The sequence below is a fragment of the Toxorhynchites rutilus genome, chromosome 2 (assembly GCF_029784135.1).
Source record: "Toxorhynchites rutilus septentrionalis strain SRP chromosome 2, ASM2978413v1, whole genome shotgun sequence".
Lineage (NCBI taxonomy): Eukaryota > Metazoa > Arthropoda > Insecta > Diptera > Culicidae > Toxorhynchites > Toxorhynchites rutilus.
This window is the reverse complement of record NC_073745.1, coordinates 25,803,100-25,830,987: the sequence shown is the minus strand read 5'-3', so window position 1 is coordinate 25,830,987 and position 27,888 is coordinate 25,803,100. Positions and strand designations below refer to the sequence as shown.

Sequence of the window (27,888 nt, the reverse complement as noted above, 5' to 3'; positions counted from 1 at the left end):
TCGAATTTTAACAATGACAGAGTTATAGAACTAAACTGCCTCTACACTAAAAAGTACGCTACGTGAGCCAATTATGTTGCTTTCATTTGAAAGATATTTTTTTTAAAATCTTTAAAACATTTTCTTGCTAGTTGTATGTTTTTCTCATAATCCAGTGGACCGATATGGCTGATTTTTTTAGCATGTACAAATCTTATTATCTGAATTGTTACGTAGCGGTTTTTGAACATTATGAAAATTGCCAAAATGTCGGCCATTTGAATAATAAAAAAAAATTCAACAAAAATCGTAAGGCCGTGGTTATCAGAGAAGTTATCAATGATGATAATCGATCAAAGCAGATAGGTCCTTTTCGTAAGTCAGAATTCATTTTTGCATGCTGAAAAAAAACTTCTGCTAAATTGGTCCACTAGATTCTGAGATAAACGTACCACCAGCTGAAAAAATGCGCTTAAAGATTCGTACAGCCATGTTACTCTTGAGATGACCCCATAGTTTTTACTGCAGATTTTCAACGAAATGAAATATCGAAGAATCCTTCCGGTACAACATTGCATAAAACCCTTTTTTCGATTTACCAGAGTTGATTCCCCCATTAAACAGATTCCCGAAAAAATCGCAAATGAAACAAGTATAACGAAAATTTTCGCACGTAGAAGATTTCATGGAAATAAATTTGTACATAAAAAAAGGTAATGTTTTTTTATTAACTTCACACTTTCAAAAATAGCTGAATGTTCAAATCAAAATATCTCTATATGTGGAAAATTCTTCAGATCATGATATAATTATAGTTTTGAATGTCAATGAATCATATATTTCAAAGCAAGAATCAACCAGGCAAACCTAATTCACCAGGTAAAAGTATAACGTCGTATTCTGAAATACAATCGAGTTAGAATTACCCGAACGGATCGCAATTTTGCATTCTGTAATCCGTTCGACGACTCAAGTTCAATCGAGCTATGCATCCTAGCCACACTCTACCGTATCAAACATGTGTTCTATGTAACAGAGTAATAAAATCTTGCATGAACAACATATATATTAATGTTCTGCAGTTCTGTAGTTCCGTGAAAAGCATTAAATACATTTGCAAGTCCGTGAATGAGGGCAGTAAGGTGGCTGTATTTCAAATTCAGTATATCGATATGAATATGAAATACACTTGCAATACACTTGTTGTTTTTCATATAACAACGAATATATTCGCTAAAAATTATCTAAATGGCAGCATAACGTTTGCCGGGTCAGTTAGTAATAATGATAATAATACTAAAATTTTGTTGAAAATATTCAGATTACGCGCTAAACATATTTTATTCATAAATAAAATAAAATCTCCTTCATGTCCAAACCTACATTGCTAAGTGCGCAACACTTCCCCCAGCCGCATTCTAATCTGGCCCTACAGTTGCATCCGCGTAACTTTCATTCACACGACTTCCACCCACGACACTTCACCACGCACCTCTTTCAACAGATTCTCTTCTGTTGCTCACACTATTTCCCCCGAAAACTTCTCTACATAGAATAGCCGCGTCATCGACAAATTAAATTTTCCCATATCGGAATATGCTGCAGAATTCGCCAGTTATTAATTGTTATTATTTCTTCGCTGCACAGCAGATTAATCTCTTTAGTTTGCGAAAATGAAATGAAATAAAATGACGTTGTAGTGGAAAAATACATACTAAGACACCCGACATCATCAGCACGAGGGAAAAAAGTCATCAACGACGGTAGCAACGTATAACTATTGCATTCAGAATCTACAAAAACATCACTAATGAGCAAACGGGTCTGTCGCAGACGAAAGACCAAAATACTCTCACATGGGAATGTATTCGTGTACAGTACACGACAGTAACAATAAATGTCGCTTAACATTTCCACTGTGTGACTGTAGTAAAAATTCAATCGCGTGACTGTCACGGGACAATGGTGGCGACAGTCATGAGATTACTGTCGTGATGCAGTACATTTGGTACCCCTGACCCAGATCATACTTTCGCCTGGACAGACCAAAATCATTGATCTTGGTTAAGGTCCTCTTTGCAGGATTTGTCGGGATCCGATTGAATCTGATGTCGGAAGCTAAACGTGGAACTATTAAATCTGTGAGGGCGAATCCTTCCACTAGGTTGTTCCCATTGGATTCTACGATTTCTTAATTTTCAAAAATGTTTCAATCGAAATACGATGGTTTTCTGGTGGTAGAATATTATTAAAAGTATCCAGTATCCATTTTTACCTTTTATCTATTCTGAATCCTCAAAATGACGAGGAATAACAAAGGATTTCGGAATGTATTGCGAAGAAATAAATTGAAACATTCTAATTTTTTATTTTCCTATGAATGAATGAATGAAATTTTCCAGAATGAATATGGGAATTTCAAACTGATATCTACATCAACTTGAATCTATAATCATAATCTGAAATCTCGAATCTAGAATCTGTGGGAGTAATCTGGAGTGGAATGTCATCAAAATTGGAATGAGTCAGTTGGAATTTAATTTCTGAAATATGAAATCCTGGTTCCGAATCGGAAATCTTATTCTTGATTAAGGTAATAAGTTCCGTGGTGTTCCGTTTAGTGCACTACTGACGAACATCATTACATTTCCTTTTATGTTTTTTTTATTCAATAGAGGTAGAAAAGCTATGCTAACCCTGGAATTTTAAAAGGAAAAAAAAAATAAATATATAATATGGATTTAAGAACCACATTTGAGTGCGAATCGAAAGTCTAGGATCAGGATCTAAAGTTTAGAAACTAAAATCTCGATTTGAATCCGGAATTAAATATTTGAATATTTGAAGCAAATCCACGTCTGAATCTGAAAAAAAAACATATCTGTATTTTGAAGTTTAAAATCTAACATTTGGATCAGAGATTTCAACACTTGGAATCCAGAATTGAATCCGGCACTCGATATCGAAGTAAGGATTTCAATGTACAATCTAAAGTTTAAACTAGTCTAGAATCTGTTATCCGAAGTTTGAATCCAAAATGTGATGCCCGAATCCGAAGTCAAGATCTGAAACTAAAATGTAATATCTAAGAATTGAACATGCACTTATATTTTTCAAACCGAATCATAATCTAAAGGATAATTTTAATATCTGGATTCTTGATCCGAAGTCTGAAGCCAGAATTTAAATCCAAATCCAATTATTAAATCCAATTTGAAGATTTGATGAAAAATCTGAATCTAGAATTTCTAATCAGAATCGCAAGTGCAAGTCAAAACTCTGTACTATTTCTAAATCCGCGATTCATACCTGGAATTCGTGGCCGTAACGCGAAATTCGTATCCCAAAATCTTCAATTTGATTCCTATAATCAGGATCTTAAATATGAAATAAAATAATCTGTAGACTGGCGACTGAAATATGAATTCTATAATTTAGAGTTTGAAATGTTTAATATGGACCTGAAATTCAGAATCTGAATACTTGATTTAAATCTGAATACTGGATCCAAAACATGAAATGTAAAAAACAACTTCCCGAACAGGTTAGGCAAGGTTAAAACAAACAACGATGATACAATTCATGTTTGAAACACTAAACATACACTTTTCATCATGTTATTCGAGAGTGATAATTTGTACTTGACATGACTGTGGAAGAATGATCTTTATAACGGATAGATCAAATTCAATGGATAAATGAATAGCAAAAGAGTGTCTATTTTATGATTGAACGACAGTAAGAAATAAATGATAAAACGATAAACTTATCTCGCATGACTCGATGACTCAATACAATATGCGAAAATCAATATAACATATTCTGTCTAACCAATAAAGTCAGAATGTTTGAAACCGCCTCACAATAAGCTTTTTCGCAATTTAAAGCGATCACAATTTAGTGATTTTGTTTTGTCTTGAAAATTCAAACTGTTGTTCATCTTTCGATTGAACTTGTCAAAATCCAGCAATCCTTGAAACTACAAGAAATTGGTTTTCTCGCAGTTAAGCTTGCATCAACACTCTTTAACCCCCTTGAAACCTGTGAGGCAGCATTACAGATATGATAAGTCGACATACCTGATGTGAGTTCATCAACGGAAACGAAAACCCCCAAAGGTAAAACGTCAGCATCAGAACCATCAGCAGTAAATTCCAACTCGTCCACCGCTAGTTATTTTTATTGCTTCCCTCGGAATTTTCTTCTCCTCACTCACTGCCACTAAAATAATGCTCATAATAAATTCAATTTCCATCTTCTCTTACGGAACGACACAGTCTCCATAAACAATTTGTAGCAGGACTCATAAAATAAATGGCTAAAGCTTTCTCACAGCTCCCTCGACTACCAGCATCGGGATGTAGTTGGCGATCCGGGTATCGGGGAACCTTTTGGCTTCCTCGAGCCAAGCGGTTTCTCTGAAATATGTTTAATGAAAAAAGCTCCGGCTTTTTTATCTTTACTACGACTATCCAGCACTTCCCGGACTTCGGGTCGGGTGTTATTTTTTCTACTTTTCCGTTCTTGTAGCTTGCATCAGAGCAACTTTAAACAGTACTCTTTCGACTTGCTTTCCGGCACTTTTTTTCATGCTCTGTCACACTTCCCTCCGCCCTCTTTCACTGTCAGCTTTAAAGGTGAAGGAATAGCTGGCACCGCTTTTCGTCACCTTCAAAGAACACGCTCTTGATGTGCACCAGACTGTGTCTCTTCTCATCTGCTTGAAAGTGTGCTGTCTCTTTTCAACTTTTCAACCACTGTCCATCACTCTCGTACTGAGTCAGCTGTCACATCTGACAGATTCACTCGGTGCACTATATTTTGTATTCTCACTGGGATGTGCTTTTGTCTCGTAAAAAGGAACTAAATCGAATGGAATATAACTGAAATCCTTTAAAACTCACTGTATATAATATTAAATCGATTTATATATTTCAATCACATGAATAGCCATAATACCTAGTTTAAGAAATGTCACCTAACTTATCAAATTCGCTTCTCTATCTATGCTTAAAATCCCCTTTGAAATGCACCCTTAAATTGCGACTACACAAAACCTACGCTTGCAATCCCGGAAACCAAACCGAAACTACCTCACAAAATACAATAAAAACTACAAAAAAAAACTCTTCAACACCATCGTTTGCTTCAACCATCGACCGGAACGAACCATTATTTCTCAAATAACATAAAAAAATAAACTAACAACAACAACAATCGTAATCGAAAACAATCGCGCGCAGGAGGGCAGAATAGACGAAGAAGTGAGTATTTAACTGCTTGTCCACAGGTGGCAATAGCAGTGCATCTTTCGTTCCTTCTCCAGCATACCTACCTATTCTCTCGTTCTCGTTCTGTTGTGGCCGTTAGTTCCGTTTGTTATAACCGCGTAGTTTGGCTGTTTCCGTTGCGGTTCTGCGTTTCCCACCCCGTTTTTTTAATTTCTCTTACCATTCAGAGAGCTTTTGTTCCCCGTATAAGTTTTCCATAATTGTTTTGATTTCCTCTCATCCTTCCGTTGGGTTAGTTTGTTGAGGCGCAGAACATGTTTCCTCTTAACGTTTTTTTTCTTATCTTTTGATCCGTAAAGTAGTTTTCATATTTGTACGGTTGTTTTTATTTTTTTTTACTAGTGAGCCTTTCGTGGTTCATTCACCGTTGCGTGCTTGCAACTCTTGAAAATTAAGAAAAAAGTCGCTGCCTTTGGTTGGTGTTTCTTAGGGTAGAATGTATTCTTGGAGGAATTTATTATGAGGGTGGGGTACCCACCGAAGAACATACAAGACACACATACACACATAGACAGCAATCACGAAACATTAAGGCGCAAACTAAACTCCGTGAAGTTATCCGAATGAATCTCATTGAATAAATATGTGTGTATCTGTTAATTGGATGTTTACTGTTTCAACGGTGTCTATTTGATGTGTTAATTGCATGCCAATGTTGTCTGATTATACCTAGTAGTTATGATGAGGATAAATTGAATCATCGATTGATTTGTCATGTGAGAGGCGATGAATTAATTAACTCGATCACTCTACGCAACTGACCACTGCCAACGGGTACAGAATGATGAATAAAAAAAATTGCGGAGAAAATATTTGTCCTAAATCTTTTTTATTTCTTATTTTTCCAAAATTCTTATTGAAAATCAATGTAGTTAATTTAGCCTTCAGAATTTATTTCAGTGAGCAACAAAATTTTTTTTCAGAAAAAAATAAAAGGTCGAAGATTCAAACAAACAATTCAAGCGCCGCGGGCTTTGAGATGTGGGAATAAATTTCTAGCGTTTTTTTTTTGTGGTAACAAATACTAATGTAAAGTTCAACTAAAAAACGTATCATTTCTATCATGGAATAATATTGATAAAATAAAATACAGACGTTTTATTGCCTTTTCAAGAAGAAAAAGTCACAGGAGGGTTGTGTACGAGAAACGATCGCACAGTTGACGTAGGATTCCGTTAGGCTATCTGTTGATTTTGGATATGTTTGAAGAATTACATCGTTTAACTCTTTGATAATGATTTGGTGGTCTCCTGAAAAGGGCCGTTTTGTTTGGTTGATCCTAGACGAGATGCCTCCTGTGTTATGTATGGATGAAATAAAGAGAAAAAAAACTCACCAATGTAATATAAGATAATTACCAATACCGAACCCAACCATCAATCTTTCTCATCAGTGAAAACATGTTACTTCAATATAGAGAAAACATATTTGAAATGGAAAAGATAATTTTGTTTTATAATTTTTACTTTCTGAGTGTTTATTCAACCCAATGCGAATTTTAATTTTAAATTTTAAAAAATTAACACCTAATACTATATGTAGAGCAATCACTTTTTCTAATATTTCTTCACTTTCCCAATTTTTCTCGCTGTATAAACTTCCATTGGGTGAAGATGAACACAACAAAATAGACAACTTAAACCAAACGACCTGTTCTCGAACGGGAACACACCCTGGTTTTCATTTATGAAAATTGAAATAAATCGTTTCATATATCAAGTCATTTTTAACACAAATGCTACCAATACAATTTTACATTTTTGCTAAATTTTTCACAATACACAATAATTTCACGAAGCAACCAACATTGAAGTTCCAAATTTTAATTTTATTTGCTAGAATTAATCGTTACTTGCAATCTAAAAATGCCCCCGACTTTCATATATTTGCAATGACGATTTCCCCCGGGCACCTTGGTTTAGATGTTTCTGTTAGGGAACACATTTCGGTAGAAACATAAGTTCCCCCTACTTTTATGTATTTGCAATGTCGATTTCCCCCAGGCAGCTTGGTTTTGGTGTCTCTGTTAGGGACCCGCCGCATGTGTCGTCAATTTCGACCAATCAGAAGTGGGTATTTCCGTTAGGATAGGGATTGAGATTCTTCAATTGTTCGATAGTTAGTTTCATGAAATATATTATTTCCTTCAATATAAAAAAATGTTATGGAGTGCCGAAATCGATTGACGCAACAGATTCATCAATCCATCATGAAGTGACTGAGCAATAAGCGTTTGAAATTGAACAATTTTCACGATGTACTCGATTTTCGATTTTCAATTTGTACCCCAATATATTCCCGAAAGAAGTAATCCTACGTCAAAAAAAAAAATACAAAAAAAATTGCAAGGGGTTGTATCTAGGAAACGATCGCATATTTTCGACGTATAACTACACAATTACATTATGCAATCCACTTGTTTACCACTTCGAATATTATTATAGAATGCATCGAAATTTTTGTAATAGATTATGTTCTTCGTTACAAACGATTGATGAACGGCCTTTTACGTTTGATATGATGCCTAGGACTACCAAAATATGTGAACGGAAGAATTGTCGAACGATCATTGTATTTTACATTTTCCTCTGAAATTATTGCACATCTCATGTTTACGTAGTTCTCGCGAAAGTTCAGTTCAAAAGTACGTTTTATGGAAACATATTTTGGTCTGCACAACGGCAAGCGAGTACAAAATCACTCAACACCAACAACCTCTGACCTGCATGTATTTGCAAAGCGGATTCCCCCAGGCACATTAATTTTGAAGTCCGTGTTAGGGAAACACAGCTTAGTGGGAAAAAATACCCCCGACTTGCATGTTTTGACAAAGCAGATTCCCACAGGTTTCCGGTTTCTGCACTTGATTGATTTGGAAGTCCGTGTTAGGGAAACACAGCTCGGTGGGAACAAAAATATCCACAACATGCATGTATATTTGCAGAGCGGATTTCCACAGGTACATCCATTTTGAAGTCTGTGTTGGGGAAACCGTAAATCGGGCCAATCAAAACTTGGCAGTTAGGGCGTTTAGGTAACGCTTGACATTTTACAGTTATTCAATTGTTCATCTCATGAAAAATAACATTTTATTAAATGTGATAGACATGTAGAAATATTTCCTATCAATTGATGCAAACATCTTTCCGATCTGTTAAGAAATGTTCGAGTTATAAGCATTCGAAATACGGGTAGGGTTGGCACACAAATCGACGGAACAAATGTATGGGAAAAAGGAAGTTCTTCCAGTTTTCATGAATTTGAACCGTTTAGAGATTAGCGAATTGTAATGTATAGCATATCAAACAAATCTTAGAGATTTCCCGATTCGATTGGTATGCAAATCATGAGAATTCGTTCACAGTGAAAATAGTTATTAACGTTAACTTTATTTCATAACAACGTGACTTGTTTTCTGATTTGGCAAAATCAAGTAAAATTTCCATTGGATTTATTCGACGTGAAATTGAAATCATCAATTTTCCACATTCAAGCATCCAAAATGACCGTTATGTGCTCAGGAATTTCAACGTATTATAAGCTGGTAATAATTTTCATACATTTCCAGCGCTCCGTGAAATAGTCTCGGCATACATTCTTTGCATAATTCCCCCCTCAGACGATACGCAACGGAAGTTAGTTCATAGTCTACACATACACAGCTAAATTTGCATGCAAATGACAACGATCGAATGCCAGTCAAGCGCTTCACCGATCCCTATCATCACTTCACGCATCGTGGAAACATATTCAAATTTGCAACCGAATCGAGAACCAGCGAGACCCAAGTTTCCCTTCGTCACATCATAAATCAGTGCAATCAGATGGCGTGGCTGTGGCTGTGGCTGTGGTGTGTCTGACTGAGCCTGGGATCCGTATCGGGGCTGGTCTCAATTGACATTCACCGAATGGAAAAGTGGCAATTGATTTGCCACTCTGGGTTGGGAACGCGCGCTCCCGAATGGAGCCCCCACCACTCTATCGAGAATGTTCATCGAATCAGTGGTCCATTCCTCGTACACATCGGGCCGCAGCGTATCGAACATGAACGTGGGGACTTATTCCGCGAATGCGTTTCCATTGTAACCAATGAAACACGACCCGATAACGACTGATATAAAGGGTGTGTCACATCAAATTGCATCACGGAAAAAACGCTGTAGAAATTCGCCCAGTAGACCGATCCTTTTGAAAATCTTAGAAGTAAAATAAAAACTATTAAACAACTTTTGGCATTTTCTTTTTATTCATACTTCGAGCCCAAGCCCGTATGCTCGCACCTTCCTCTTTACCCCTTCCATAAGGTTCTGTACAACGTCAGGTTGTAGTTTTTTGAACAGAAATCCATTTTCTCTTGAAGTCCGCCTCCGATTTGACAACTTTTGGGTTCTTCCGGAGGGCCTGCTTCATAATCGCCCAATATTTCTCTATTGGGCGAAGCTCCGGCGCGTTGGGCGGGTTCATTTCCTTTGGCACGAAGGTGACCCCGTTGGCTTCGTACCACTCCAACACGTCCTTTGAATAGTGGCACGAAGCGAGATCCGGCCAGAAGATGGTCGGGCCCTCGTGCTGCTTCAACAGTGGTAGTAAGCGCTTCTGTAGGCACTCCTTAAGGTAAACCTGCCCGTTTGCCGTGCCGGTCATCACGAAGGGGGCGCTCCGCTTTCCGCAAGAGCAGATCGCTTACCACACCATGTACTTTTTGGCAAACTTGGATAGTTTCTGCTTGCGAATCTCCTCCGGAACGCTGAATTTGTCCTCTGCGGAGAAGAACAACAGGCCCGGCAGCTGACGAAAGTCCGCTTTGACGTAGGTTTCGTCGTCCATTACCAGGCAATGCGGCTTCGTCAGCATTTCGGTGTACAGCTTCCGGGCTCGCGTCTTCCCCACCATGTTTTGCCTTTCGTCGCGGTTAGGAGCCTTCTGAACCTTGTATGTACGCAGGCCCTCCCGCTGCTTGGTCCGCTGGACGAATGAACTTGGCAAATTTAGCTTATTGGCGACATCCCGGACCGAACTTCTCGGATCACGTCTAAACTGCTTAACTACGCGCTTGTGATCTTTTTCACTGACGGAGCATCCATTTTTGCCTTTCATCACCCTCCGGTCGATGGTTAGGTTCTCGAAGTATCGTTTTAGTACTCTGCTGACCGTGGATTGGACGATTACCAGCATCTTACCGATGTCCCGATGTGACAACTCCGGATTCTCGAAATGAGTGCGCAGGATTAATTCACGACGCTCTTTTTCGTTCGACGACATTTTTCCAAATTTACGAAAAATTGACAGTGAAGCATGGCCAACGTGATCTATACACTCTTATCTGATTATAAGCGAAAGCTGAAGATATAATTCCTAAAAATTAAATTTCTACAGCGTTTTTTCCGTGATGCTATTTGATGTGACACACACTTTATTCAGTCGTATGAATCGAGATATCGGAGCGGTTGAGCAATTCATCGACTGCAGCAAAATTCAATGAAGTTACGTTGGTGGATCTCGTGTTATCACTTTTTCGGAATTGATTTGAACTCTGCGCTTTAATTGGTACCAATGACAGTATCATTTAATGCAAGTCAAGCGAGCTCTTGCGGTGCATTCATCTGTTATGCGCACATGATAAATGCATAGATGCTCTTCAAAACGGTTACTACCACAAGAACCCATCACCACGCACATGCTCTATACACCAGACGCTGTAGAAGACAATCTTTCATGTAACGAGATAAGGTATAATCGGATTCATCCTGCATCCAACCAGACAGGAGAGCTAACCATTAAGTGGGATCAAACGATGATAGCAAATTATTACACTTTAGCTGCTCTCAAATCCCTTATCCGGTTCAAAGGTATGCGCTACACAGCATACACCGGATGCGGAGAATCCTAAAAACACCGAAACATGACAAAATATGTGTGTGTGTGTGTGTGTGTGTGTGTATCTGCAGTAAAACTTCCAACAGACTTTTCACATGAAGGCGCTTCCAATCTGATGATCAAGGAGCCAAAGGAAAGATGATATCATGCGATGCTGCCGCTGCGGTGATGCTGATGTGGCGATTTTCTGCTAAGCCAGCGCTTTTCCGCAGTGCACGGTTTGGCCCCCGAGATCCCAGATAACAAAGCAACATTTGTATTCGTCTCTGCCCTTAACCCAGCAATGGAGCAAGATGATGATGATGGCGGAGATTCGCAGATACCGATAGTGGGGCGTCAGCATAAAAATAAAGTCGCAATGGGCCTCCACTTCATTCTCTGACAGTTGATGCACAATTCTAACATACAGAGTGGTTAAGAGTGCGACACTCTCACCTGGCGCCTATACACTTGGATTGAACTGCAGCGGGACATGATCGGCATTTCTAATATTTGGTATCATGGAAACGAAAGCGGATACCTTATCGTCGCTCCCTTCGCTAAGCCTGTGTGCTGTCTCTTGATAATAGTATTTTAGTGTTGTGTTTGTTTATTTTTTATCTGGGGCTTGAAAGCAACAGCTTTTTACTGCCTCTATACGGCAGAGCTTTGAATTTCGTATGCCACTGTTCACCTGGCATAAAGGAACGTCTCTTCTTCTCTAACTGTAATGGTAACTTTCGAGTTCATGTTTGTTGATGTTATGAAGGGATGTTGATATTTTATTTTGCAGTCGATTTTCTAAATTTTGACTGTTAAGCTGTCGTAACAAGAGAATACGGTGATACGGAATCATAATATGCATATGCATTGTTTTTTCCGATGAAAACGAGGAACAAAATGGCAAATTACAGTATTATTTTCGTTATATAGGCACTGAGCGAATAATCTGCTCTATTTTTTACAGATTTTTGTGCGTAAAAAATCCTGGAAAACCACGAGTGAGCTCTTAAACGGTCACAATTAACACTAGAAAGACCGTAACATAGTATATATCTATATTGCCCAAAAGCAATCAAAATGACTGCTTTGTGAAAGAATATCTGATGTGTAAAGAAATTTATTTTAAATTAATTTTCAATATTTTTTATATCATTTACAGTTACATGGCAAGTTATTAGTGAATATGAACAATAAATAAATTATTTTACTTAAAAAAATCATTTTTGGACTATTTATGTATTTTTTTCGAAAATGAAGGTGGAAATCTTTTCATGTGCTTTTCATGACTTCAATAAATTTTCACATATTCATGCTTAGAATCAAGAACAGCTACTCTTTTATTTAGTCAGCTTTTATATACTGTGAGAACACAATTCTCTGATTTACATAACAGTGTTGAAAAACGAGGCATGTTATCTTCCGTTTGATAAGCTTTTTTGGATGATTTCCTTTTGTTTCCTCTAATGGTTCCAACCAGAATTGTTTTTTTTTTGTCGATAATTTTGTCGCGAGTAACATGCTAGGGAAAATTGGTCGTGATATTTCTTGAACATCTTGTAAATGGCTTGACTAGTTTCAGAACAACGTGTTCACTGAGAAGCATGGATGATATTTCCCCAAATAAGAAAAACCATTCAGAACATTCTTTCCAATTGTATGCCAAGTTTATTGAGTTTATTAGACATATACTGTAAAAATCTGCATCTGCACTTTACTGTAAAAATCTGCATTTGTCGAAAATAATTGCTCGTCAACTGTAATATTTTGCCCTGGTTGATAGCAAGCTGGACTATTCTCAGTATTCTGAAAGCTCCACAAGCATTTAAAATTCCAATAAATGCACACATTTCAGATAATTATGTTGTTCAATCATTCCTCAAAATTCAGCACTCTACATTTGTGCGTTTTTTTTTGCTTGATAATATTGTTATCTACTATCAACTAGGTAAGACCATCTCCCATAATCATTGGTGATCGACTCCTCATCGTTATCTTCAGTGTCAAATGTGTCACTTTGAATACAATCTGCCTCATCTCCACACGATAGTTCAGAATTTATTGCATCTGATTCTACAGTACACGGAAGCACTTTTCTTTATTTAACATTTACCTCCTGCATTTAGGCCTCAAAAGAAATAAAATAAACAACTTGTTTAAACAAGTATTACTGCACAAAAATTCGAATAACAAACACTACTCTAGATTTCTGAGAGACTGCAACTTATTAATACGCCCAAAGTAACAATTTATCATTTACTTGTATGTTATCATGTGACGGTAATCAAAAAAAATTAAAACTGCCTTCCAATACAATGTCGAAAATGGCCATATACGAAATTTACTGAATTCAGTAATAAAAGTCATTTTATTATTTGAAATTCTTCAAGCAGTCAAAATGACTGATTTTGGGCTATGTAGGTATAAAACATATATATCCCCGGAAATGAAGGAGGGGGGGAGATAACTACATTTATCAATAAACCGCATGTTGTGTAAAAAGTCACAACATTCTAAGAAAATGTGCGATTATATACATAACAGCTTTCCTAATTGAAATTGAAAAGCAGTCAAAATGACTTGCTTGTGCAATCTAGTGTTAATTGATAAAATATTTGGTTGAGTTGTTAAACTTCTTTTTGGTGGGGTAAAAATATACATAGAATAGCTAAAAAAAATATTATATAGTCCACCTTTAGTATAAGTCACATTGATTCTATGATCAATAACATAGAATCACATTATACGAAAGATTTGAATTATTTCAAAATAATTGTGATGACAACTTTTTTTAGGATAATACTACACTACATTCTTTAGAATATAGATTTCTTAGTATATTGTATTTGCGTATAACATTATAAATCCGATACACTATTAAAAAAAAAAAGATCTATGCTCAAATTGTGCTCAAACCTTGTATGTTTATTTGTTTTCGAAAAATTTTAGACACGCCTGACTCTAGCCCAAACCTTCTTTTTTTCGGATTTTGTCGGGTATTTTGTAAATTTTTGTAACGTAAATACTTGTTTACATAACATATCATAATATATAAAAAAAATGTGTTGATTTCGATAAAATGACTTATTTAAAAAATTGTAAAGGGTTGTATCTAGGACACGACCGCATATTTTCGACGTAGAACTACGCAATTACATTATGCAATCCACTTATTTACCACTTCGAATATTATTTTGAAATGCATCGAAATTTGTTCTTCGTTACAAAGAAATTTGATGAACGTCCTTTCACGTTTGATATGATGCCTAGAACTACCAAAATATGTGAACGGAAGAATTGTCTAACGATCATTGTATTTTTACATTTTCCTCTGAAATTATTGCTCATCTCATGTTTACGTAGTTCTCGAACCGAGAAAGTTCATTCACCTCTAGTATCTGAAATGACGATTTTCCCAGACTTCTCAGTTTAAAAGTACGTTTTAGGGAAACATATTCCGGTCTGCACAACGACAAGTGAGTACAAAAGTACTCAACACCAAAAAGTACCCCCGACTTGCATGTTTTGACAAAGCGGATTCCCCCAGACACGTTGATTTTGAAGTCCGTGTTAGGAAAAAACAGCTCGGTGTGAACAAAAATACCCCCAAATTGCATGTATATTTGCAAAGCGGATTTCCACAGATACATCGATTTTGAAGTCTACGTTCTACTAAGTTCTACGTCAAAAAAAATCATAACATCTTTACATCAGTGGACTGATTGTCGATCTTTTTACAGTCAATGAAAGCCATTTGAAAAATTAATTTCGAACTACTGAACTACATCAACACAACAAATTAAATCCAATTAACTTGTCTTTAAAAAAATGAACTAATTTTATTCCGAACCTGCCATGTGTACAGTTAGAAACCATAGAATTCAAAATGTATATCGATATAGAGTTCCTTATAGTCCGTCAAAGAGGTAGTATCTGAATTCAATCACATTAATTTATTGGATACAAAAGCAATCATCGAAGTTTCATGTTATTGTCTAGGATTAGAAATCCTAGTGAGTATTGATAATGTAACCATGTTACAATCGCTATAAATCAATTTGAGCGCATTTTGTAGCATAAGAATATTGAACGAAGACTAAAATAATGTTAACTTTGAAAAATGCAAAAAAAAGATAATACATTTGTTGACCATCTGTTATATTTGAAAGTTCATCACCCCGATCCTGTATTCCGAACGATTCGAAATATTTCGAACGACTTGAAAAATTTCATTCTGTATTCCGTTTGAATTGTATAACATCTTTCGTTCGACGCTACTCGAATGTCAAACCCTTTCTTTATTTCGTTCGAGTGGTGGTTTGCAGTCGAATTTCTCCCGATATTTTTTTACTGCGGATTGCTAAAAAAATGTAAGTAAAGTTTTACATCGGTTGCTTTTAATTGATTTTTTAATCAAATTTCTATTCACAGGGATAAAACCAAAAACATTACAACAACAAAGAAACAGTTTGAGCGGCTGGTGCAGCTTTTGGAGAAGAACCCCGACATCGCAAAAGGATTTATACGTGGTAACTCCGGACCATTTTGGAACGATTGTGCTGCTGAATTAAACAGTTTGGGACCACCCATCCGTGACGGGTCTGGATGGAAAAAGGTATTTACTGAAACTATTCCGAAATAATACATATGTATTTCACTTTTAATGTCCGGCAGGTGTGGGCGGATTATAAATCAGCGTTGAAGCGCAAACTCTCTCACAACAAAAGAGAGCAAAGGGCAACTGGAGGAGGACCCAACAGAACGATACATTTGTCTGAGCTAGAGGAGCAAGCGGTTCAGCTAACTGGACTGTTGGAAACCGTAGAAGGAATACCAGGTTGTTCTTCACAAGGAACACCTAAGGGAAAAAACAACGAGGTTAATGCAGATGTAAGTTGCGATTCAATTGACGAGTCCGACGATGCGAATGATACGGCTATTCCTCAATGCTCCCAACCAAAGAGACCTAGGCTATCTGCCCTCAATTTAGTTCAAATACAAATTGAACAACAACAGAAATTTCACTCGGAAATGGAATCGCTGTTGGGTACCTCAAACAAAAACCTCAATGATAATATATGGTACATTACCAACGCCAATTCGCCAAAGCAATCAACTCAATAGATACTGGTCTCAAAGAAATGTTGAAAGAACAAAATCGACATAACCGCGAAATGGAAAAAATCGCTGGAGGTTAAAAAATGAATATTAGAAATGCAAATAGAACATTTTTCCGAACATTCAAATATTGCATTATAAAAATAAACACAAGATTTAGACATTAGATCACCAAATCGTATTATTTTATTTATCGCATACAAAAAGTAAAAATAGATGATAGTTGCTAGTATTGGAGAGAATAAAAATTTATTGATATGACTCATCAAAATATGCCCCCTACTGAGAGCATCCGTATTCCAAACATGTATTATGAAGTGCACAGCACACATTCACAATTTGAGCACATTTTGTAGGAGTATAATGTAGTTGTCGCGCTCCAAGTAAACATCTAAAACGATTTTTAAGAACACCGATTGTTCGTTCGAATATGCCTCGACCTAAAGCATGCCTCTGGTTGAAATCGCTTTCCAAACTGCCTTCTTCCGGAGCTCTGAATGGCGTTACCAGCCATGATTCCGATGGGCAGCCTGCATCACCTGTGGGAAACAATTTTATCATGCACATCTAGGAAATTTAAACAATTTTGTTTACCCAGTATTTTGGTTTGTGTTCCGCCGCTTCGATGCATCTGCTCGAAATACGTTCGTACAGGGCTTATTCGCCATATATGGGCATCGTGATTAGATCCGTGAAAGCTAGGATCAACGAAACGGATCCTCTGCTGATCGTCACAAACCTATAATGCCAAAAAAAAAATTAAATACAATTTTTTTAATTTAATGCATGCTGTACTTACAATGAGAACGTTCAGACTGTAGAACCTCTTTCGATTATAAAATAAATTTCGATTCTGATTCCCCTAATTTTATTTTATTTTGACGTAGGACTACGTCTAACCGGAAGATATAGGGGGTGAAATGGAAATCTAGGCACTGAACAAGTAGGAAAAAATGCAAGATTTGGAACGCTTATAACTCGAGCATTTCTCAATAGATCGCAAAGGTTTTTGCATCAATTGATAGGAAATATATCTACGCATCTATCATAACGAATAACATTTCATTTTTCTTGAGATAAATAATTGAATAATTGTGAAATATCAAGCATTGTCCAAATGCACTATGTGCCCATTTTTGATTGGTCCATTTTGTGCTCCTCAAATCGTACCGACCAAAACGGGCAACCAGAGCAGCAGCGAAATAGAATGAAGCACGATTGGAAAGGAAAAAGAAAAAAAATGAACGAAACATTGGTCGCAGTCTCACACATGCGTAATTCTCGAGCCAGCCAGTCAGCTTAAAAATCCCCGCTCCGCTGCCGTAACGATCATTCTCATTCAAACCGTACACCACATCGGTTCGCATCATAACACATCAACAAACTAACACAAGCAGCCATGTCTGGATATGGCAAAGGAGGAAAAGTGAAGGGAAAGGCAAAATTCCGCTCGAACCATTTTGGACTGTAGTTTCCCGTAGGTGTATTCGCCAATTGCTCCGCAAGGGTAGCTAGACCGAGCGCGTTATTACCAGTGCACCAGTCCACCTAGCCGCCGTTAATTTCGGCTGCCGAAGTGATCGCTAAACAGGAAGGTTTAGCCGAACAAGATGGGGATATCGAGTGACAACAAAACAATAAACGCTTTAGATTGAAGATAATTTTGTGATCCTGAAAAGGACCCTTTTTAGCCTGTATGTGAATCCCCCACGAATCCCTTTTAACGCTCATTCGTTCGTCTCATTGGACTCGCCCCTCTGGCTGAGTCTGCCGATTTGTCTCTATCCTGTGAGTGTGTACCGCTAGAGTATAAAACACGCGAACCCCAAAAAAATATCTTATTTTCTTTCAAACCGTAAACCCGTGTGATTGTACGGCTTGGCATCGTGGACGTAACAAAGGAGGACAAGTTAAGGGAAAGGCAAAGTCTCACTCGAACCGTGCAGGTCTCCAGTTCCCTGTTGGTCGCATTCACTGATTGCTCCGCAAGGGTAACTAGGCCGAACGGATTGGTGCCGGAGCACCAGTATACCGAACAGCGATTATAGAGTTTCGGCCGTCGGAGTGCTCGAGTTGGCTTGCAAAGCTGCTCACGACAATCAGAAAACCCACATCAAGAACAGAGCAGCTTCGGTTCGGCGCTCATCAAGACAACAATTAGTTTCAGTGAGTGGCAAAGTGTTTCTCCGGCACGTCGCATTAAATGTAATTTACTGAACAATATGTCACAAGCTGGATGGGAAGAAATTTTCCAACTGTGAAAGCTGTGGCGAGTGGTAAACGCAACAGCTAAACAGGAATGTTTAACCGAACAAGATGAGAATATCGAGTGATAACAAAAACACAACACCAAAGGTTCTTTTCAGAACCATCAACATATTCATAAAGAGTAAACAGTAAACTAATCTATTTTTCATGTAGATAGGTAGGTATTCACGTAGAAGAAGAAAATAAAACAATATATTTAAAATATATATTTAACAAAAGCTGTCCCCTTTGTATAGTCCTACGTCACTCCGGTTATGTCCCCGACATTACCCACCCGTCTTTTTATATGTGTTCCATCAACACACATGATTATTCCTGGAATTCCAGATTTCTCATAGAAATAAAGCTTGGCACGTCGCTGTTCATTTTCCGACATTTCCAATGATATCCACTTAGAACATAATCTTCGCTCCAGTATGTTCAGCATTTCAGATAACACCTTAGAAAAAGTGGACTGTGCCATCGCAATATGGAAATCTTTTCCCGCTCCAAGCTGGTAGTTTCCCTCAGCGAAAAATCTCAAACACGCCGCCAGCTTTTCATTAACATGAATGCCAGTTTTCTTTGTGTTGGAAAAATCGTGTTCAATTTCCCTCAAAACGTATCGGAATGCCTCTTTATTCAAACGAAAGCTTTTAATGAATCTACATAGTAGAGGAAAATCTATAATAAAAAATCTAAGAAATTCAGAGACAAATAAATTTTACTTACGCATCGTCTGAAAGCTCCATTAAATTACCGGATGTGCGCAGATTCCGTCGATTATAACGAAGTATTCCGATTTCTTCATACACTGCCAATACCGACAATAAGGCGGAATCCATTTGGCTAATTTATTTTCTCACTTATTTTCTATTCACACCGAAGAACAATTCAAATAAATTTAAATTTCAGCACCCGGCACAACTGTCTTTTAGGTTTATTTTGCTTATTTGGCCATTCGACGACATTGAGTTTTGACGTTTGGTATTTGTGAGGAAAACATATATGAAAATCGATACTTTTGTATCGTGCAGTTTTGTATGATTTTGGTGATACAAATAATAAAAGTAAGTATCAAACGAAAGGGTAATCTTCTCCAATGCTAATTATGTCAAAACATATAGGATAGTTGCGTAAGGTGACCATTTTTATGCTGAACAAAATGATGCATTCGTAATGAATATAAATTATCGAAACAGAAATTATGAAAGAAAATTGAGTTGGCTGTATTAAAAATGTATTTTACACTATAGTTTGACAAGTTCTCTACGAACTAGTGGAATAAAATTTTGCATAAATAGCGATTTATGATGGTTCCTAATACTAATATAAACTTTTCTTTTCATTTCGATTATATTGTATATGAAATAGATGTAAAGGAATGGCAATGCATATTGTAAGCATTTAAAACACATATGGTAACAGTTTTCACTGACCACTTTTGAATTGAAAACAGTCTTTTGCCATAGTAATTTAAATAGTTCACAGCAATCCCACAAACAGAGCAATTGATTGCAGGTGGCAGCATCGGTGAGTCGTCAACGCGAACTGTTCGAATTTCTTTCGAACAGTTTGAAATAATTCGATCTAAATGAGCAATACGTTCGAAATAGGGAAAGCAAAATTATAACTCGTTTGAGATCGCAGTTTCGAACGAAATGCAAATCCGACGGAATGCAGAACAGGGGTGCATAACTCAAAAACGGAAAAACGCCTCTCTGATTTTGGGATATGTTATGTAAAACCTCTTCAGCCTTCAAGAAAAAATATTTAAAAAAACTATAGCGCCCTTAGATCCGAAACCATGTACAGGGGAACTTCGATATAACGTTCCCTCGTTTTGACGTACCCTCGATATAACGGACACATTTTCAAAGTGTATAGGAATAATTTTTTGAATATTTATTTTTTGAAAGAACTATAAATTATCTTTTATTATTATATCAAACCAACGGGCTTTATGATTCCGAATTCTAAATGAATCAACAGTATGAAGGGAAACATCATAAGGAAGGGTGGCTTCGTCTTCAAGTTGAATTTATTCAATCACCTTACTCTAACAGCAACACAATAAAGTAATATAAGCTACGTGTCTGAGTTCTTTATTATGTTTCGATATAACGTACAATACGATACAACGTACAATTTTGAAAGTGAAATGTACGTTATACCGAAATTACTCTGTTATTTTAAAAAAAACCAAACACAAATAATTGGCTTCAATTAGATGTGTTGATCATCTGAATCGGTTCTGTAGTTCAAAAGTTTAGATTGTTTTTTTTTTGTTGTATTCAAATCGATCATGAAGTATTCAGAAAAGCATTCAAAAGTTATTTAGAACATGAATATGCGAATATTGGTATAACCATTATTGGCACGAAGTAGTACGAGTGTTTGCAGCAATCTATTTCGCCCGGCATCATGGATCATGGAATTATGAACAATTAACTATTAAAGTCGAAAAACCTTGAAAACATCTTTAAATAAAAGTCTCTTACACTTCCGCCTGGAGACCTGGATCGATGAAAACGATAACAATAAGAGATTCTTGAGACACTCCTGACGTGACCTGAAATACTTGCGATCGCGGTGAATCCATCACGATTGCTAAGATACGACCAAAGCCAAGCGGTAGTTCAAATCAGAAATTCTAAGGGTCCTAAGTCTTGATTGCCAAAAAGAGTTGAATTTTGTCAAATACTTTAGCGAAACCAGTCATTCATGTTCCTGAATCCGATTTCGATACGAATTATTTGAACGAAACGCATGTTGCACTCTGCATCCCATTTGACTCAACTTTAGGGTAAATGGGGCAATTTGGATCACTTAAGCAAATCGCCTAGTATTTCCAAACCAATACGTCCTGAATAAAAAAAGTCACATTATACACTAAGCTACACTTGTTTTCTCTCAATCAATAACGTTTAATCATTGTACCAAGCTTCAAACTACCAAAAATATACAATTAAATAATAGAGATGATTTTTGGACATTAAAATTTGATTTGGGGTGATTTGGTCATGTGTACGTTTAATTGAAAAAGGTGAGAAAACGGTTCTATGTGATTCTTCGGATGCGGTCGACGAATTTCGCATGAATCTCTTCAGTGTTGTTCGAGCAATTGCAAACACTTTGGATGCTTTACACAACGACAATCCGACCTTGATGGCCTGCGTTGCTCTTTCAAACTCCTGCTTCTTTCAACATTGTCTGTCCATTCTTTTTTTTTTGTAATTCCAATGGAATGCATCTGAAATCAATTAGACCAAAGAAAAGTTTCAAACCTGTATGACCAATTCCCCCCACAGAAACGTGTCCATTAGGGTGCCAATGAATGTATGGGAAAAAAATCGACCCTGAAATTTCAAAAAGTTGTTCACCACCTCGAAGAAGTACCCTATGCCAAATATCAGCTCAATCGGACTTAACCCTTTGAATACGAGTGAGCGCGATAGCGCTCTTCTTGTTTGATGTTAATACTTTTGACTTGGCACTTCTTAACGTAGAATTTCGTCTTTCGGGACATTTGTAAAAGAGAACTTCACGCGCTATGTGCAGCAAACAATAATTGCGAATGAAATTGTATAAATATAATATTCTCATTATTTTCAAACATATATACAAATAAGGAAGTTAATGTTAAATAATTTTATAAAACCTTCTTTTTATGTGTGTTTTTTTCTCATTAATACAACTTTTGTAACCTAATGTGTTCTTCAGTATTTTTTCCAAATATACCCAAATTCATCCGCATTTTTGGCATATGCTCACAAAATTTGAACCGCACTCGAACAGTTAAGAGAGAGTGGCGCAAAGCGGTGAAAGTTTGAGTTTTTTGAAAATTGAAAAATCACCCAAGGAGGGAGTAAAGGAAATCGGGGTTTTCTAAAAAAAATGCCGAATGTCTTAAAATTGCATGAAACATAATCTAGTGTCTTCCCGAAAAAAAATTTTTTGTCACAAAATCGACACTTTGGGACTTGTTTTTTTCGGAATATGGGACGAAACGCATGGTTTAAAGTGCCAATAAAAATATTTATCTCGATTTTTCATTCGGAACTTGTTGCGAAATGTTGATTCGCACGATAATATACCCTATGCAAAATATTAGTTACCCTATGCAAAATATGAGCTCATTCGAACTTCATTTATTAGTGTTGCAGACGTTTAAATTAACGTTTTTTGAAAACCGAAAAATCACCGGAAATCGGGGTTTTCAGTTCTTGTTTGATGCCGAATGTCTTAAGATTGTATTACACGTCGATATTTACAGTTATCTCAACATTTTTTTGTCGAAAAAACGACCAAGTGCAAAAAAAAACTTTTTTTTTGACAATTTTTTTTTTCGCGATAACAGTAAACCTCGACGAGTAATGCAATTTTAAGACATTTGGTATCAATTTTTTTTTAAACCCCGATTTTCGGTGATCTTCAGTTTTTTAAAAAACTAAAATTTTAACGTCTGCGACACTAATAGATGAAGTTCGAATGAGCTAATATTTTGCATAGGGTATATTATCGTGCGAATCAACATTTCGCAGCAAGTTCCGAATGAAAAATCAAAATAACTATTTTTATTGGTACCCAAAACCATACGTTCCGTGTCTCGTATTCCAAAAAAAAGTCCCAGAGTGACGATTTTTGACAAAAAAAATTTATGAGAAGACACTAGATTTCAACGTTTCAAGCAAATATAAGACATTTGGCATCAACAATTTTTTTCGATAACTTCGATTTCCTTCACTCCCCCCTTGGATGATTTTTCGATTTTCAAAAAAAAACTCAAACTTTGACCGCTTTGCGCCACTCTTCCTTAAGTTCGATTAAGCTGATATTTGCCATAGGGTGTTTTTTTGAGGCGGTGAGCATTTTTTATGAGGTAACTTTTTGAAATTAGAGATGACCATTTTCATTAACACTCTAATGGAATATGGGGGGCATATGGACAGGTTTGTAATATACGAAGCGTAGAGGTTTATCGTTCGTGAGAGGAATAATTTTATTCAATCAAGGTCTGAACTCATCATGACTGTCCGTTGAATGATGAAAAAATCGAATTAATCCTTCTAGAAGTGATATTGTGCTTTTCAGCAGTGTAAACAGACAGACTCTCAACTATTTTGCTTTTGGTTCCAGTCAGCTTCTAAATAGTTCACCTTTGGTGAATTGATTTCCGTTTATAGCTGGGTGAAAATTGCAGCTGATACGCTTCGAATGCGTGTGGAAGTTTATGGTGACTCTGCGCCATTGGATAGATTTCTTAGGGAACGGTTGGGACGATTTAAAAGTGTCGATTTTAGTGATTAAACCAAAAGCGTCCGGGTCAGTCGAAAAACTTTGAAGACGTAGAATTAGAGACATTATTCGATCAAGATTCGTGTCAAACACAAACAGAGCTTGCAGGATTGGACAAGCTATTTCTACACGACTCAAAGCCGAATCAGAATACATCCAAAAACATCCTAAAGAAAGAAAATTATTTTCCATACGAATTGAAAGCGAGAGATGTCTAACGGCAACTTTGCATATCCGGTATGTGGCTTGAACGACATAAAAGGAAAAAAATTTTGTATCAAATCGTTACTGGGGACGAAAAATGAATTCACTACGACAATCTAAAACGCAAGAGATCGTATGTAAAGTAGGGCAAACCAGGAACACCCTCGGAATATCCACAAATATAGAGCATTACTTTGGAATATCATCGGTGCCAAAGTAATGCTCTATATTTGATGGGATCAAAAGGATGTGATCCACTATGAGCAGCTAAAATATGGTCAAATGATCAATGGAAAGTTCTACAGGTAACAAACTATGCAATAATTCCTAATAGAATAATAAATAGCTTTTAATTCAAGTGAAATTTCAGAATCAAAGGTTGAAGTTGTAGTTCGATCATGTGATGAACTGATCTCTCTTCTCCGTTGTTTTACATACAAAATATGAATTTATCGAACAAATTTCTTAACCCTAAAAAAAATTTTTCGGTTTTCCTTAAAAAAAAATTTCCCATTTTTTGGATCGATCTTTTGTACTCGAAAAATCGGGAAAATCGATTTCTTTGCTTTCGATCTTTTCGATCTTTTTGTAGATTTTTTTTTCCAGTATACATCGATTCTTTATCTCATCAAAGGTCACATTTTTTTTATACATAATATCAACATTTGGATTACTTCTTCTACGATTCACTGAGGGGATGAACTGTAACCGGTTGCGCATAGGATCACTGAATCTTATGTTGACATCAATTACAGGCGAAAGGTTGTTTTCTAGATCTGGCACCAAAATCAAGAATAGGCTTCGACTAAATGACAGATGAATGGCACAGTGATAAGCTTTTATGCTTATCATTGTCAGCTGAGTTCTGCTCAATGCTGTAATTCAGAGATCGAAATGCTCGCCGATTTGAGACATCCATTTTCACCAAGAGGGAAAAATAGCTGAGAATATAGGAGGCGAGAGAATGTTATACGCTCACTTCGATTCTCGCGAGAAACGCAAAGCCGATTTTTATTTTTCGGGGAGTTATGATTGCCGAAATATGGTTTCGTTTTCAGTGACTCCTTGATGCCGATAATGGTTTTTCACTTCTTCAGTACAGCTGAAAACATGCGGCAATATTGGGTTTCATCGTGAAGTGAACATGAGATGGAGTAATATTTGTACAATTCAGGCGCTGTCCAAATGCAGATCGTTTGGACGCTGCTCTAACAGACTAATGTTGGTAAAGTTAGCTTTGATTCTTCGCTCTATATTTTCAGTACCAAATGAGAGACGAAAGAGCATTCTCGTTGAACTTCCGAGATAGAGATTTTCCACATCTTTTTCTCTCTGAAAATGAATTTTCGGTGAAAAGGAAGAGACGAAAATATCAACAATACACGGTTCATCGAAAACTAGATTGATTGACTGAATATTTATCGAGCAGCCGAGCGAAAATTTCGATCTCTGCTGTAATTCACGAACCAATCGACCGACTGCTGTCAAATTTTGACACGTATCCATTGAAATATGGTGCTTTGTGATAGTCAAGTAGATTTTTGCAAGAGGCGCCATCTAGACGTCAACCTTTCATTTATTTGTTTTGACTTAAAGTCTTTACAGCAACATGGCCTGATTCACAATTTTTCTTGTGTATCGTTCGTTGCTTGGTGTTTTAGTGGTGCGGCTTGCAAGGCCTGCAACCAACCCCATTATCTCGCAGGAGGACCATCGTGATACTGCTGCTTTACCTCCCGAGTGCCACCAGGACTGGGCAAAGACGCTTATAGCTGCGTCAATTCGCTTAGAGGAGATGTTTCCGGGTTTTTGTGGCTTTTCTTGGGAACTGGCAATGCCCAATGCTCATCCCACCACACCCTAGACAGTTCCCCTTTACCAGTGCAAGCCAGAAAAACGATCTATGACGATAGAATTTCTGACCCGAACGGGAATCAGCTACCCGAAGCCCCCATCTTGGCAAGCGCAACGCATACCACTAGGCCATGGGGACGCCAACCTTAAGAACTTTAATAAGAATAAGAATGAGAATAAATAGATGAATCGAAAAAAAGCTTTTGATTCTTCAAAAATCGATTCGGCAAAGATCGATTCACCAAAGATCGATTCTCTGGTAAATCGGTACCAAAGAATCGATCAGTGGATCGATCTCTACGCCGTTTGAGAAATCGATCTTTTTATAAAGATCGCCCAATCCTAGTATCAAACCATGCGGTAAGTGTGAGGTGCAATTGAATAGTATTGTGAGTGAGAGTCACCTCTCGAGTGCAAAAAATTTATATTTCTCGTCTGCTTTGATTCTGTGCATTAGTGCAAGCTCTGGACTGAACTTGCTTTGTGCATAGTCTGAAAAAGCATTTTGAAACAAACATCTTTGCACGTTCGTTCAACGAGATAGCTTTCTCTTCTTCTTTCTCTTAGATAGAATGATGCACGATCGCTAGATGTGATTGTTTTCTCAATGGTATGAATATATTCAAAATGTAACTCACTGCTACGTCAGTTGCTCATTTTGGACCGTACCATTTGATTATGAGTTAAACCTGAAATGGAATGTAAAAATTCTCTGAGATAGCTAATGTGCAATTTTTTTTTTGTTTGTAAAAATATTTAAACAGTTTTATTTGTCAAATTTAATTTTACAACATTTTGGTTTGCTCATCTATTCGTTAAGCTTCTACATCTAAATGAAAATTTAATTCAGCTACATCAATTATACCGTTATATCTATTGACGAAGCAGATATAGTTACTAAAAAGTTTTAAAATTCTCACTTTACACGATTCGTTCATTCCTGCTAAAGCAGGTTTAGCCAAGTCCTCGAAATCGAGCCTCCTCCATCCACCTAAGATGCCTGAGATCCTCTGTTGAAATACCGTCCAAGCCGGTCTAACGCGAACACAAGTGCAAAATTTGTGAATGAGTGTTTCTACAGTTCGGTTGTCGCAGTTTAAACAAATCTCGTTGTCTACTCGTCGCATCACGAATAACAATTTACGATGCTCAATTTTCTCGTTCACGAGCAAGTATAGATTTGTCCGCTGTGCTGAACTAAGCTGCCTCGACGCAATATTTCGCCACGTACGCCGCCAGTTTATTGCTGGGCTATTTCGTTCCACTCTTGGTATTTCGGTTTGATTCACAAAATGCTGATGGATTTGATCAGCGGTGGGGTTTTGTCGGATTTGGTGGGGAATTTGGGATATATGTGAAAGGATTAATTTTAGGTCGGGAAGGTCTATTGGGATTCGTGGTCGAGGATTTGTTTGGGAAAGAAGGGAATTATAAAAAGGAAGGGATTCGATTTCTTGTAGATGACGGTTGATTGCAAGCGATTTAGTCTTCAGCGCTGGTAGTTGGAGCTTCAGACCTCCATTTTCCTTACTGCGCGTAAGTTGTATCATCGGGACACGAGCAACTGTGCCTCTCCAGAGAAAATTTCCCATCGTTTGTGTTATTTTCGCCGTATGTACTCCCAAAGGTGTTATGATGGACGCAAGATACCATATTTTAGAAGTACCAAACGTGTTAAGCATGATCACCTTTTGATGCAGCGTCAGCGTGCGCAGAGATTGCAGCCACATTTGTTGGGAAAATTTTCCCACTAACGTATTCCAGTTCAACATTGTCATTGAATGAATCGAGTTTGTGAAGGTGACACCCAAAATTTTGACCACTTCAGCTATGTGCAGCCACTGAGTGTTTATAGTTCCGTCTTCGCTAACCCCAACATCAACAGCGATCGTTTTCCGCAAATTCAATTTGGCGCCGGCAGTTCTCTCGAAGCGAGAAAACAACCCATTCATCGTTTCAATTTTGCTCGTAGATGTGATGATCACACTGATGTCATCCGCATATGCCACCAGTAAATCGTCGCCGCACACCCGTTCGAGCC

At 37.2% G+C, this 27,888-nt stretch overlaps 2 protein-coding genes across 4 annotated transcripts in view; both read left to right on the top strand.

The window, feature by feature from the left end:
• The window catches only part of LOC129771684 (calbindin-32), a 242,733-nt gene that overhangs the window by 198,945 nt on the left and 15,900 nt on the right, over nt 1–27,888 (top strand). For 2 of the 3 annotated variants that reach the window (XM_055775596.1, XM_055775594.1), the window contains exon 11: nt 5,223–5,243. The exons of the other annotated variant lie outside the window; for it this stretch is intronic. In XM_055775596.1, the coding sequence (XP_055631571.1) occupies nt 5,223–5,243 (21 nt within the window). The remainder of the gene's footprint in view (nt 1–5,222; nt 5,244–27,888) is intronic. 3 annotated transcript variants of the gene reach the window in all.
• LOC129771685 (uncharacterized) lies at nt 14,912–17,229 on the top strand. The gene is made up of 3 exons (XM_055775598.1): nt 14,912–15,496; nt 15,558–15,741; nt 15,801–17,229. Coding segments are annotated over exons 1-3 (636 nt in total). The 5' UTR covers nt 14,912–15,494; the 3' UTR covers nt 16,251–17,229.

What these genes read in the sequence shown, in the direction of transcription:
- LOC129771685 (XM_055775598.1), top strand. An exon ending in ACGGGTCTGGATGGAAAAAG is followed by an intron (nt 15,742 to 15,800) that starts GTATTTACTGAA and finishes AATGTCCGGCAG; the next exon opens with GTGTGGGCGGATTATAAATC.